Source organism: Mauremys reevesii, linkage group 16 (genome assembly GCF_016161935.1).
Source record: "Mauremys reevesii isolate NIE-2019 linkage group 16, ASM1616193v1, whole genome shotgun sequence".
NCBI classification, from domain to species: domain Eukaryota; kingdom Metazoa; phylum Chordata; order Testudines; family Geoemydidae; genus Mauremys; species Mauremys reevesii.
Window position 1 is genome coordinate 26760692 of NC_052638.1, and position 15383 is coordinate 26776074.

General features: G+C 41.3%; 1 protein-coding gene and 1 long non-coding RNA gene across 4 annotated transcripts in view; one reads left to right on the forward strand and one right to left on the reverse strand.

The window, feature by feature from the left end:
* LOC120384216 overlaps positions 1-882 on the forward strand; it is a 51191-nt gene extending 50309 nt beyond the window's left edge. Inside the window, exon 7 of the long non-coding RNA XR_005588679.1 lies at positions 317-882. This is a non-coding gene — a long non-coding RNA (uncharacterized LOC120384216). The remainder of the gene's footprint in view (positions 1-316) is intronic.
* Positions 883-7331: 6449 nt separating this feature from the next.
* Positions 7332-15383, reverse strand: part of LOC120384214 (WT1 interacting protein) — a 115382-nt gene continuing 107330 nt past the window's right edge. The window contains exons 7-9 of one of the 3 annotated variants that reach the window (XR_005588678.1): positions 14607-14675; positions 9546-11613; positions 7333-7465 (exon numbers count right to left, since the gene is read on the reverse strand). Coding sequence is in view for 2 of the 3 variants with exons in the window: in XM_039502582.1 (XP_039358516.1) it covers positions 11461-11613; positions 14607-14675 (222 nt within the window). In the remaining variant the exon portion in view is untranslated. Of the gene's footprint in view, positions 11614-14606; positions 14676-15383 lie in introns of all 3 variants that reach the window. The other 2 variants (XM_039502582.1, XM_039502578.1) reach the window with 2 other exon arrangements.

A 15383-nucleotide genomic window follows, 5' to 3' on the forward strand; every position in this document is an offset into this window, starting at 1 on the left:
GGCTATGTGAGCTCTGTACCAGTGGGGGACTGTACCCAGAGCCAAGGCTCTGTCCCTAGATCTCTCATTCAATTCAAATGACACCCGCTCCAGGGAAGCGCGCTCCTAAGAGCAATGCGCCCTTCTGAGAAGGGAGCATTTTAAACAAAAGCCCGGTGGGTGTAAAGAGCTGCATAGAAGCAGCAATTTGCAGCTCAGAGCAACACGTATTGGTCCGACCAAACCCAGGAACAACGCTGTATGCTGTAGAGCACCGTCTATGGGAGCTGTCTGTTAACTCACTATTTACATATCATCGGACATCTCTCTCTGACAGATCTCTCCTGGAACAGATGGAGGAGCCTCAGTACCAGCTGGGTCCCTTCCAATGCCATTTGAAATGTAGTACAAGACAATTATAACCCGCCCCGTGCCTGCATAGCAGAACTGTGACTGTGTTGCTTGCTTTGGGACAGGATCTAACCCAGAATAAATGACAAAAGACAAGTTGACTCCGTGCTAAATGTGCTGGTGAACTCACTCTTCTGAAAAAACTTAAAGCTTGTGTGTAAATGTGGCTATTAATAGTCTGGGAAAGATCTGATGGCAATTGTTCATCATAGTGCATTAGAAGCCTGGTTTCAGACTATTGTCTCATCAGCCTGTGAAAATGGACCCCAGCTTTGGAGACATGATGATTAATGCACAGAAACGATGTTCAAGATTATATTATGTCATGAATACAAGTATGTTTAATCAAAATAATATCTGGTCACTGCCAGAGCCATAGGTTTAGCAGGATTCTCTGCCTTACGTTATAAAATAAAATGGGAATATTTATTTGATTTTCATTTAAAACTTAAAATATGACTATTTGGAAATACTGAGTGGAATTTTCTCTTCCTCTTTTGTCAGACCCTTCAGCACCATGTGTATCAGGGCTTTCTGGGCCCTGGGCTTCAATAAACCACTGGTCTGTCTCTGGAGCACATACAGTCTCTGCCATACAGACATTCATATTTTGCAGTCCTCCCTACTGGAATCACTGAACCCAGCCAGCAATGCATTATCCACCTGGAAATATGTCCTTTTAAAGCATGTTTTTCTAGCTTGGCTCTTAGAATATATTTTAGACTAAGAGCCAAGCTAGAAAAACATGTAAAGGGTTCCAAATTCTACTTACGGGGAAAGCATAGTTTCTATATTGCTAAGCCAAAAGGCAGCTCTGACTGGAGCTGCACTAGTGCCTGTATCAGTCTCCTCTACTCTTACTCCAGGATGTAGTTTTTAAAACACAATTTTGTCTACCTGAGTGATAAAAGAACAGCAAGCCCCAAAATCCTATTTTGAAAATGAAATAACATAAGGAGCTGGCTTTGGAACCCAGTGGCAAGAAACAAGCTCCAAATACTAAACAAGATATTGCTAAAATCATATGCCTAGAGTTACTGTGATGCACAGAGTTCTCATGCACGTGAGACCTATTCTGACCAGTGATACATGGGATGAAAGGCTGGATAAATGATTGACAGCTAGTCTATTTGTAGTCATGTATCCTCCACTCCACACTCCGGTGTCCTTGAGTAGCAGAATATTTCCTGTTCTTGGTTGCTCCTAGACGGCAATGCCATGCTAAGGAATGAAGATGTGAATCATGCAGAAAGCCATGGTTTATGCATCTCTCTTCTACATGTTGTAAGAAGGGCCCCAGAAGATGTTGCAAATGGAGAACTCTAGAGTAGGGTTAGCCCTGGGTTTTATGTGAAGGAGTGGGAAATGGAAGAGGAGGACTGCTGTAATTCTCGTGCTCCAAGAAGTGAACAGGAGGTTCCAGGTCCAGCTTATTGGCCATTTCTTCAGCAAACAGTGTCAGACAAACTTTGTGGAAATATACTGCAGGATCCAACCAGGGCACTTTCTACCTGGGGAGCTGGAGTAAAATGTACAACTCTTTTCTAGGAGAGTTACAAACCAAGGACATTTCTTGTCTCTGTTTTTTGAGCTGCACACTTCCATTCCTCACGGTTCCTTTTTCTCCCCTACTTCGACCCTGCAGTCCATCCTTTGATGTGGTGCCTTCAGTGACCTCCAGGAAAGGGGCTGAAGTGAGACTGGAACCATACACTTGACCTTTGCATATATGAGTTTACTGTAGCTCTTGAAATGTTCCTGCAGTTCCTCTTTGCCTCTAGCTGGTGAAATTGTCCTTGGTTCAACCATTAAGCCCCCTTTGCAGCAATTCTGAATTATAAGGAGCACCATTCAATTGATATCCCCCCTGCATCTGCTAGTGGAATCCCCTGAGCTGGTTTGGCTTGTTTAAGTAAGACACAGAGCCTGCTCCTCAACTGATGTAACTCAGAGTAGCTCCATTGCCTTCAATGATGCTATGTTAACCGACACTGGCTAAGGATTGGGCATGTTATTTTCAGAATGTGCCAAGAGGAATAGTTTGATTTGTCTCACTGTGGCAGCCAAGGCTGGATCTTCACAATACACAACTGAGCAGTTTTCTTTAACTTTGTTAAAAACCATAATTTTTAAGTGCCAAATTTTTAAAGGGCCTTTTTTTTTTTAATTTTTTTGTACATTTGCATCTTTGGTGCATTTGAAGGGCCTTAGCCAATGCGGTAATTGCACTTCTAGGTGATTACAGGTCTGGACACCTATTGGCATGTACAAATTTGGGGTTCTGTGGATTTTTTCATCCATTGCACAGATTTCTGAGAATTTTATCTGAAATGTGTTGCTGCGCAGCTTATGAATTGACTGTTCTTTGCCACTGACAGCCTTGCCTTCTTCCACTTCATTAGCTTTCATGCATTTCTCAAAGTTTGCAAAGATCATTCTATGCTGTTTGTTTTCTATTGCATAAGAAACATACAATCCCCCATATTTACCTCTGATGTGACTGAAGCTGGCAGCATGCGAGCGTGCACAAGAAAAGTGCAGCAATGACAGACTGACAGTTTATTTGGCACTTTAAGTACTTTACAATCAAAACAATGCAATAAGACTAAAGGGAGGAAGGAATCAGTTCACTTACAATTAGAATGAGCCCCTAGTTCTGCCTAAGTCTTAAACTGACACAAAACACTGGTCTTTTCTGGAGTCTTGGAAAAGCTTGGTAAACTCTCTAGCTTTTCTGAAGTTTAAGTGCAGCTCTGCACTGCCTTGCTTCTGATGAGTCAGGAAGTGTTCCTTGAAGGGTGGCCAATGGTTTCCCCAAGACACTAGTGTCTTGCATTTGGCAGGGCGACTGTGTCGTTTCCAACTCAGCCTAATGTGTCATGCTTAATAAACAAGATAGTTGGCCAACTCTTTCTCCTAGGCTCCAATTTAGCTAATAGCATCCTCCCTCCACTGTTGGATATATCTAAAGCTTCTAATATCAAAAATCTAACTGGCCCTAGAATAAGTAGTTTTGTGCTGTCTAGAGAGAGTGAAGCTGAGTGTAATGGATAGCGACCCCCCCCCAGCTTTTATACAGGTTGCACCAGGCGCCTCCTAGTTCTGCAAAGGTGTAGATTGACTTGCACTGAACACTGGCAAAATGTTATTTTGTGTGGTGCAAACCCGCCTTCTGAATTTACAAACTTTGGCTAAATTGTCACTGGGAATAAAAAACATTAGCACTGAGCAAAAAGGAGGAACCATTATAGGGTACCGTAGGGCCAAACTGATAGGAGGAAAAATTATGATTTCATTAGATAAGCTTAACAATGGGAATTCTCCTATTTCCTGCAAAACCTGCAGCCAGGGACAGGAACAGAATTTACTGTGTTTGAAATAGTTTCAAGAGGGTTTCTACGTAAGTCTATTTCTTTTTCATTTTTCTTTTAAATGGGATGCTTTCCTTATAACTCATTTGAATTCTGGGTTTGTTTATGGGTGCTATGGTGAAGCTCAATAAGTAAACAGCAGAGCAGATTAGGGCGCGTCTTGTCTCAAACCTTTTTTTTTTTTTAAATAATCCCAAGCCCTATGCCACGCAAAATAACTGTGCTGCCAATATTTTGTGGAAGTTTGGGATTTTTTTTTTAAAAGTAAGACTTTGGACAAGCTCTGAAAAGTACCTTTAGACCCAAATACAGCATCGCACCCGTACTCGTTAAGGGTAGGCAAGGCACCCCTGGCTACTGCTCTTTTAATCTCTAAACAGCATTAGTTGACCACTGTGCTTAAAACACCAGCAGCCACCAGAGGCTTCACTTAACGTGTTTACTGCTGTTGGAGCCGAACCAGTGGTAGCAATGTCGGATAGTTTAGCACAAACAGACACAGCCTTAGCAGCAGGGGCTCTACTACAAAGTAGGCCCCCCCAGCGCGGCGGCCGCGCGCCCCCCCCCCCCCCGCGGCCCGTCCCTCTTCCCCTTCTCCGGCATCCTGGGGCGGGATTTTGCTCGTGGTGGAGCCGCCGCGCGCGGCGCGGGGGGGGGCGGAGCGCGCCAGAGCCGGAAGACCGCGCGCCAGGCATGACGGTGGGTCCCCGCTCGTCCCCCGCCCGGTGACCTGGCCGCAGGCATGCCGGGTGTGGAGCTCCACCGAGCCAAATGACGCCCCCCCATGCCGCCCCTGGCGCGCTGGGCCCCCTTGCTTAGCAGACATTGATGTCAGCACGATGTGCAATCTGCAGAGCTCATACTTGAACACTAGGGCTGGGACTAAAGCTCGGGAGACACCTATTTCCTCCTTTTTTTGGTTTTACTTTAGTCTCGACCTTTCTGCTTTAAAATGGGAAATTGCTTCATGGTGCTCGTTTCTGGTATAAAGGGAAGGGCTCATCCTGTCTCATAAAACATCTAGAATGTGGGCTGAATTGTTCCTTGAGCTCAGGGAAACCTGCATCTCCAAAAGACACGATGGAGGTTGGCAATTGCTTTATTAGTGCCTAGCAGTCGCCCTCCTATCCTGGACGGAATCTGAACTACCCCTAGAGAGACGTCCTAGCTTCCAGGCTGGCCTAGCCAAAGGAGGCCTCAATGCAGTTATAGTAATGATAGGTGCTGGAAGCTAAACGATAGCCACCCACCCATGGTGCAGACACTGACAAGTATTTAATATAGTCCAGCTGCAGAAATCCAAGTTCTCATCAGGCAAGCGGGGCATGTTGACCCCACAGTCGGGAGGGGAATGGCAGCACGTGTAGACACACCGCAGCTAGCTTGAGTAACCATAGCAGTGAAGCTGCACCAATGCAGGGGGCAGCTGCTTGAGTAGGTACCCATGGTCCAAGGTGGGCAGGGTTAGCCCGTGCAGCTGCCAGTGTTGCCACAGCTTCCCTGCCCTTGTTACTCTCGCTAGCGTTGATCTACCTTGGGTAGAAATCATACCTCCCTCCTGCTGTGTAGGCGCACTCTGTGCAGTGCTGAAGCCAAAAGGCTGGGGAGGTGGCAAGCAGGACAGAGAGTAACTTGGCAACAACTGTCCCTTCCTGAACAATTAAGATCCTAGAAGTACATTAGTGAAATGAAAAAAGGCTTCTGCAATTATAAAGTGACCCGATGCGTGAATCTCCCCACGAGACACATGAAATATCAGTGTGGTTCTGTTAATTAAGACTGTAACCTCCTACTCAGAGTTGGGCAGAAGCCACAATTAATTTATATTAATTTTCCAGCATATGTTTCCTGTAAGATGGCCACAAGGGTAGGTTGTTATTATCAGTACTATTATCAGCAACGAGGCTGCATACACGTAGGCAAAAATAGTGGCTGTAAGAGGAGTCTGGCTTAGTTTGATTGTCTGAGTTTGTGAGATGTAGCCCCAATGATGCAAAGAGTTCTAACAGAAAAGCAAGACAGTTAGTGTGTATGAAGAATTTAACTAACAAACTAACACATTTACACCAAGCTTAACAGCAAGCAGCATGAGGTTATTGATGAATTCATGATCTCCCCCCCCCCTCAAAATGGTGAGAACATGGCTTGGGAGGTGCCTTTGGGACAGCTACACTGCTGTTCTAAGCAATCTCTGCTCTTTCCTAAAGAAACAATGTTTTGTAAAGCTTGCCATGGCCACCTGTGCAACTGAAGCAATACCAGTGAAATCTGCCAGAATTAGCAGCAGCTTAAAACCATCAGTAAGGGAGTCATATTGTGTATCAGTACTTAATATCAGAGGGGTAGCCGTGTTAGTCTGGATCTGTAAAAAGCAGCAAAGAGTCCTGTGGCACCTTATAGACTAACAGACATATTGGAGCATGAGCTTTCGTGGGTGAATGCATCCGACGAAGTGGGTATTCACCCACAAAAGCTCAGGCTCCAATACGTCTGTTAGTCTATAAGGTGCCACAGGACTCTTTGCTGCTAGTACTTAATATATATGCCATATATGGAGGCTAGATGACACTGTGTATGTCCCATGCTCAAGGCTGGAAGAGCTCAATATCCTGCCACTAGTGGCTCGTACCATTACGTCAACAGCAGCACTAGCTTTTGAAAAAGCTTCCTCGATGGGAAAGATAAATAAGGACAATAACAGTCTAGAGAGGAGGAGACTCAGGAATTAAAAATGATGGTCTGAAGATCACCAGGGGTGGAATATCCAAAGTGTGGGTGTATGTGTGGAGGGGGGATGACCTTTATCTGCCACAAGTAGATGTGACTAAAACAGAGTCATGCTCACTTGCCTGCAGGAGAGGGAGAGTATAGAAAGATTAGCAAAAAAGTTAAATAAACTGATAAAACTCCCTTCTCTTCATGTGTCAGTATCTAATGCCTGCGTCTGTAATTTTCACTCCATGCATCTGAAGAAGTGGGGTTTTACCCACACAAGCTTATGCCCAAATAAATGTGTTAGTCTTTAAGGTGCTACCGGACTCCTCCTTGTTTTTGATACAACACAATCTGTCAATGGGAGCAGCTAGCATTAAAACTCATTGACATGCCTACAAAGCAAAGTAAGTGGGTAAGGAAATACAGAAACCTATCCAAACTAGAGCCCTGATCCTGCTGAGCCTTTGCAGAATTCTTGCCCAAGCCAGTGCCTCTCTGAAGGAAAGTGTGAGCATTATGAAACAATAGGTGCCCTGAGAAGGATGTGTTTATCTAAGCCGAGTGCTAGAAATATGAAATAGCCAGACTGGTTAAGGTTTAATTACAAATTGCCAAAATTCTTTTCTAAGTGGAGCTGAAAAATGTTAGCTATGGGCGTATTTTAGACCTTAATTATTTACACTTGCACTAAAGAACCAAACACTTTCATGACTACAGCTGTAATCAGTTAATATCAGTTGGCATTTCTGTAATGTTTTTACTGGCAAATGAATCAAAATAAACTCTTTACTCACAGGCAACAAATTACAAAATCAAAGTTAACTACAAAATGTCTTTATTGAAAAAAGCAGATTATAACATCTAAGGTTAAATGAAACTTCTGACTTTTAATATTAAATAATTTAGGATGATAGCAAGTAGCTTCTTCTTTAGATAAATAAATCTACATTTCCCAATCTTTTTTCTTCAACAATCAAGGGAATCAAACACTGAAACATAAAAACCACAAGTCAGTCTAGGGACTAAAAGACAAAGAAGCACATTTAGAAGTTTTACAAGGATATATACAAAAATAGTTAAACTAATGTATATTTGCAGCATGTAAACTAGTTACATGATATACAAACCGGGCATTTATATATTTCCTACAAAATAAAAATCAACGTTGGTCCAAGTTCTTGGAAGAAACTATATTCTTTTAAAGAAAATGAAAATATTTCTCAACTTAATTTAAAACTTAATTTAAGTCAAATTATATATTCTAGTTATGGCATTAGTTGCAGAATGAATCAAACTTTGAAACTTTTCTTGAAACACAAGAAAGCAGCTTTTGTGTGCCTCCTTTAGAGCTTTGGTTTACTCAACTGTTCTGGAATTTCTTGTCCTAAAGAACTCCTCCATCCAGACGTTACTTTTGAAGCCCCACTTTACAAAATATACAAAACCCCATTTTTGAAAGCTCAAATATCTGAGATTTCCTCCCCCCCCAAAAAATTATCATTTTGGTCATTTCTTTGGAACGTGTCTTCCAGTGCACGAGGGACTCTGTGAATCTCCTAATATGGTGACATCCTTTTGGGACACTGTAGAAATCTTCCACAAAAATGAAATATGAAAGGTTTATTCCTGAGTTCTCATGATACAAATGAGAACAAGTTGTAAAATGCTGAAACTTTATGGAACTATTCTGAAAGTACAGCACACAGAGAAGGTTTCCAATAAATAATCATGTTATAAAATGAATACTAGGAAGTGTACATCTGTGTTGAACTGACTGACATAAGAATACTCCTTAAGCAAAGCATTAGATGCTTTCATTTATACAACTCCCCAGACAGGAGGTAAAATGCACAGGAACTGTCATTAATACTAGATTGTACAGCGTGTCACTTTAGATTTGCTTATAGTTTCCCCTTATTCTTCCTTAATAATAATAATAATAGGCGAATTATACCAACCATGCTCCAGCTCTCATATTAATGGTGTAAACGCCAGCTGACCTGAAGAAGAGTTTTGTGTAGCTTGAAAGCTTGTCTCTTTCACCACCAAAAGTTGGTTCAATCAACAATATTACCACCTCCCTCACCTCATCTCTCTCAAAGCCAGTTGTAATTTATGGTGTTTTAATAGAATGCCCCTGTCTAGAGAAAATACTGGAACAACAACTGCTGCTTTCTGGTTTTAAACAAACTGCTCCTTCTATACTGAAACATAATTTTTCAAACATTTTACCATGAAGATACTTAACACATATTGGAACTGAGTAGAACTACTAGAAAGAACTGAAAAAGTAACATGTGAAATTCAGTATTATTCTGTTCTAAAGGTTGATAGTTTTCGAAGAAGAATTGTATGTACAGGTTAGATAGTGCTGTCCACTGAAAAGCAACGCAGGAGTGAAAACTTACAAACTTAAATCGATCTAACACTAGTTAATACACTGGCAGAAGGATGGTCTAAATGACCTTGTTTGGTCTCTCATCTCTTTTCTATGGTTCTATGAAGTTCTAGCTCCCAGTCACCTGGAGCAAATGCACTTTTCAGTAGAAAGCACTGTTCTGGGTGAACAGAGCCAAATCTTCTGTATGTTTTAATATTTGTTTCTTAATGTGGGGGGTTTATACATATATTTTTAACAATAACGCATGCTAATACAATGCCTTGAAGCCCAAAGCTGTTTTGGAAAAGTATTATGCTGTGACTAATACAAAATATTTACCTTTAAGCTTTGACACCCTCAATTTGATACTTTCATTACTAGGCAAATTCCTTGAGTTACTTGGATAAAGTCAGATTTGTGAGGTGGTTAATTTTTACTGCTTAGGTTTTAGGAATGAGAGGCCCAAGCATGTATTTGCAGGTCATCTTTGTGTGTGCACTCATAGTAACTGTGCACACAAAGCTGTACATGGGCCTCTGTTCTCATTTTCCTAAAAATCAGAACCATTGTATCAACCACTGTAAGAAGAGGTTATTTGTAGCATTGGCAGTGCTCCAAAACATGGCTTTCACATTAACTAAGCCAGCTATTAATTATAAAATGACTGGTTAAAGGCACATTGGACTTACTGAGGAGCATCCAGTAGGGCAGATTAATCTCTGCCAACCAGACAATTCAGTAGCAGTTTCTGAACTGTTGCATTCATCTCTTCCCATCATCAATGAATGTATTTTTTTTACCATAACGATATTTTGGAATATCAAAGCTCTATAAAAGGAGTGAGAATCTTATGAGTTAATTATTCTATTCCGGAATCAGAGCCCATTGGTTGCTCCTTGTGCTTTCCAACCATATCCTGAATTACCTTATTGCATCAATGGAGTCTCTATGTACTACACTTCAATGGTGTTGCCAAATAGCTATTTCCTTAAGTAGTTTGATGAAACTTAACATATGACAATCTTAAAACTGATGGGCCAGATTCTTAGGTGGTGTAAATCTGTACAACTTCGTTGAAGTCACTGCGGTTCTTTTAATTTACACATGTTGAGAATCTTGCCTGATATTTCCACCTAATTCACAGTCAAATAATTTTGTCTTTTAAATATATCTGAGGAAGGGTGCGATGGCCATATTTCAAACTATAAAATAATTTCAGGAAGGGTAGGTCAATTCTCATGAGAATACATGGAATTGTTATTTAAACATACAGACATGTGATTGCATGTAAATCATCAACGCACAGTAGAAACAAACATTAAAAAAGATTAATCTAACTTCCTATATGGAAGATATATATTACCCCAGAGTTCTGAGGTTATTGTAAAAGCTTATGCAAAAGATGAAAGTGTGTACATTCTATGTACATCTAATACTTGTTATAAAATACCAATTTCTGTTTCAATTGTCTGAAACTCTAAATTATTATTTCTGCTAAATCATGCTTGGTTTTTAAATGAAGATGATCACTGTAATCATTGAAAATTACATCTGGAAAAGAACACATCAAACTGAAAAGATGACAAAACTGCTGCCAATTTTTAAAATGTAACGACAAAAAATTGCAAAGCAGTTTGTAACAAATGAAGTCTTGTATAAAACAAGTAGGATTGAGACATAAAGTGTCTCCTTGCAGAGCCAAAAGGGCTGCTAAACCTAGTGACAAAAACAGGTTTAAAAAATGGATTGCTTAGTAAGTGCCAAATCGCCAGAAGAACATGACAAATGCTTTTAAAGCTGTGGTTGGTCTCGTGCCACTACAAGCTATAAAAAACCAAGCATGTAAGTGGCAAGTTATTATGGAGAGCCAGAATTTTCTTCATATGCAATAACCCTTTATGACAGAATCTTAACTTTGCGAATGGACACATTCTTCTGTAATGTGCTTCCTATAGAAGACACCTGCCATGTTTCTGCAGCAGGCTAAATACTCTGTTGGATCACTGTGATAGCAAATAGAATGGAAAAGACACTGGCCTGACGCCTTTCCTAGGTGTGAATACCACCAATTTAACCCATGTTTGAAGATTTTTGTTACTAAAAATATATTTACTTTGCTTCCTATGAACTACTGCTGGGAATCTAAGTATTCCAGAAATGTGAGAATGTTTATTCTCTAAGACTAGGATGCAATGGGACTAGCTAAAATGCTAGTATTTAGCTTATCACGCTTGTTGTGATATGTAGGTTGCTAACTTGGGGGGATTAATTCTACACTTCTTGCTCAGGCAAAACACCCACTAGAATGAAGCAAACAAGGAGTATAGAACAGAGCCTTTCGTACCACTGTACTGGGAAATGCTGCTGCTTACAGTTAGTTCAGTGGTGCATTTTTTTTTTCAAGTAAGTGGTGTGTCAGTGAAAATGCTGAAGGTAAATGGAAACATGGACATGATCACAGAGGCCCTCTGACATACGATTTAAAAAAAATAAATAACTTAGCTGGTTTAGAGGGTTATTAGAGGAATTTCATCTTTAAAAACTGGAAAGTCATTTTTAGTTTTCATCTTCTCTCTAACGATTCATTGCTATAGAAAGTGTCTTTCAGAGTTCTGTAACATGCATTGGGTAGCTTGGAGGTGGATGTGGTGGCACTTTGATATTGAGGCGCCTAATATGACAGCCATGACAGAGTAGGTGGCCCTCTAAAGGATAGCAACGATGGCCTTCTTCATCGTTGAGCTGGAGACCGCAGTCCTAAGAGAAACAAACACACATCCACAAGTTAGCTAGTGACTGATTACGTCATTTCAATAAAACATCAGTCAGACTTTGAAGCCTCTAAGGAGTCTCTTGGTCTCTCTTTCATGTTAACTGCAGCAATCTCAGAACTATTTGGTAGATGGACATTGACTATAATGTATTAAATTAAGAGCGAGTCACTGAAATTTAAGGGAACGTGAAATTTATGCAATTTTGTGGCATATCTTCTCTGGTTGATACCTGCATTTATTTTCTTCAGTCCACCTCACTGGTCTAGCCATGGCAAAGATCAGACTAATCACATGGTAATGTAGCACACGCTGATCTCTTAAATGTGGAGCCGGTCAGACAAGCTGAATGATGTTGGACTTGGAGTGAGGAAGAGCAGAGATAGTTGGAGAACCAGAGAAGAGCTGAGTAAAGAGAGACCATCATTTGGACAAGAGAAGCGCCATTTGAATTTTGGATTGTGATGCAGAAGGGACTTCCTAAGATTGGTGTTCTGGTTGGGGTACATCTTACAGATAATGAGGCAAGCTGAAAAGTTCAATGGGCGTCAGGCCTCATGTTCCAGTTCAGGCCTCTCACTAAATAGGTCTCTTCTCTTTCTACAGTACATTTCTCAGATTAAATTTAGATTAGATGAAGTAAAACTGAAATTTTTTAAAAGCAGTTTTTAAGAAGTGGGCAACTTTTCCTCCCTGAAATTCTAACTGACTCGCACAAAATCTGGGGGGCGGGAGTCTGGGTTTCATTTACGTAATACCTCCATGGAATGGCAAATAATTTCAGCCAGCAGTGGCTGAGTTCAGACAAGAGCAGAGTGACAGAGGTAAAAAGAAAATAACCCAAGCAAAATAGGAATCCTCCTTGGTGACAACTATGTGTGCTGCAGCAGGGAAGTGCTTGGGCTCAGAGCAGCCTCTTGGTTACTTATCCATGCCAGTTGAGGCAAATCATGGTATTACATTTGGATTCCAGGATTTGGAAACAGGGTAGGGAGTACATAGAAATTCTGGCTTCTAGGTAATCCTGATGAAGAAGTTGAGCAGTATGTGCAACTAGATAATTTTTAGTGCTCCTCACGTTATATTTTTAATATCAAAGATGAGGCAAAGTTTAATTAATCATATTTGAAATGTGATCTGTTAACTTCCATAGCTTATGTTAAAATGCTCAAATCTTGTCATATTTCTACAGTGAAAGTATAAAAAAGAATAAGGTATTAATGTGCTTTCAGGCCATGCAGGAGCATTTTATAAAAGTTTAGGGACCTTTTATTATTCAGATAATTCAATAATATAGATTTTCCTTAATAACTTTATATCCCTTAAAAGATTTCAGGAATATAAGAGAACACTTCGGTAAAGGTAAAAGATCATCTTGTTGGTTTTGGGTTTTTTTTTTAGCCAGACATTGATAAATTAAGTGACGAAATACAAAGGAAGGAACTTGAGATTTTATGACTTCTTAGCTTCCATCACAGTTTATAAATGAATCTCTCAAATTCTTTCCCATTTAATTAGGTAGGAAATTTTCAAACAGTTCCACCACAGAGCCCTTTTTAAAATGTATTACGCTTCCCTGTAAAGAAATCACAGTAGCTGGAATATGGCAGGTCTTTCGTCTTCCTGTAGACTCCACTATATTGACAAATGTTCCCCACAGTGTAGGTAAACAATGCAAACTCCCAATTATTTTTAGACCGTCATCCTCAGAGCTTCAATTAGAATCATGACAGACTAGATAGCAGGCTCATAAAAGTGGACAGGATGGCAGATTTGATGGGGGTCTGAGAATGAAATAAACCCTGAGTGAGACATAAGAGTCTGGGCTCAGGCCTGTTAATTGCAAGCCAAGCACTGTATCGGATTGCAGTCATGCCAGCAGGCCTGCTACCAATCGGCAATGCTCTGTTAGTTCAGTCCCTTGTTCAGAGCTTTAATGACTTGGGATTCACTAAAGAAATGCCAAATGCTAATAACATGCTTAGCCCCCCACCTCTTCTTTTTCCTCCCATCTTGCTGCACAAACATACAATGTTGCCCTAAAAAAGGCTGTCCTCTTAATGAGTTTCAGTTTTAAATGGGCCCTACTGATTTACAAACTGCTGTTTGGTTTGCAACACAGACACGATGAACATTCCTTTTACACGTCACTTCTCTTGAATGAACATTTAATTCCTGCTGAGTTAGGTGGCTTTCCAAAGGGACTAGTGAGTTTGAGTGCCCAAGGTGTGATCTCGGAAAGGGTTTTCAGGTACAGGTGCTCAGCACTTCTGGAAGCCAAGCACCACACCCAGAAGGTGTGTGGGTTACATATGCCCACGTCAGGCAGATGTCTAACTACTCTATCTATGCACATAATGCAGTTAGACATCCTGGGTGGAAGCAGGGAGGCTGATTTGCTTTAGACTGGAGAGAGAATGGTGAACTGAATAATGAAACCGAACTGAAAATAAATCCTCAGTGGGGCATTCTAATATAAAGTCGGGGTGGGGCGGGGAGGGGGCAAAGAGAGAGAGCTGCCATCTTATTGCAGGTGAATCCACACAACGCCTTAGATGGGAAAAGAGCTGACATTTCTTAGATATTGAGATTTCCCATGATTGATTAAAAAAATGTATTTTCTTAAAACATTAACAGAAATGGATGGCTTGGCCATCTGAAAGAGACAGCTGGGGCGGACTGACTCATTGACTTTCAGGATCCCCAGCTTAGCTTTCCTCTCCCCCACCGCCCTCCCTCACTTGAAAAACTGTCCCTAACAAACTCCTCTGAAGAGCTCTTATCTTCCTCCCACTTCTGCCTCTTTGCTCTTAGTGCCAAGACAGACAGACCATGCCAGCAGACTGGAACTACTCACTATGGACCACATCACCTGCTAAAGCCCAGCCACTGATTCACTGCTACTCTCAAGCATCTTCTGCTCCTAAAGGCCAGATCTTGCCTTGATGCAACTCAGTGGCAGAGATGCTGCAGGCTTACCTCGCAGTGATAACATTCCACATGGTAATCTCTGTCCATTGACACCACTCGAATGGTCTCCTCGGAGCCCTGGTTTGGAAAAGAGAGAGAAAAATCAGACCAGGTGGCAATGTAGGTGGCATTTTGTCAATTTTCTACCTGTTGCTTACTGTTTGTACCACACTATTATTCTGGCACAGTGGGTATCCTGGATCTCTAAGAGCCTCCTGTTTAGGCCCCAGCTGCACATGCGCAGTTCCCTTTGAAGTCATTGGCAGCTCTCCATGTCTATTGAAAGATCAGAATTTGGCCCATGGTTCACAAGGTCCTAGGACTCCCTTTGAAAATGGCTCATTTTCAAGGAGAACCCAGGATTTGGAATAAATTACCAACCAGAAACGACAATTTATTAAGCTGTTTGTTCTTTGCAGCCACTTTGGGCTTGACTTTCCACCAAAAGTTCACACACACACACACACACACAATCATATGTGCACCGCCAGCTTGAAATTTGCATAGTCAGATAGCACAGCTGTTAGCTATGTCTGTGGCAATATCCTGGCCAGTGGGTACGCATGCATTAGTGCACGTATGAAGATATGTGCCAACCCAGGCCCTGTAAAGCAGCACATACGTCACAGGTAACTTCACTGACTCCTTTTCTGAGCCACTGAAAATTAAGCTTCTTTAAAATTTTGCCTTGAATTGTTTCTAGTTCCAGGTGTGCTTAGAGCTTGCGTCACATCTATCTGAGAGGAGCGGCAGGCAAGTCATTACCTGACCTGCCAGACTTGAAGT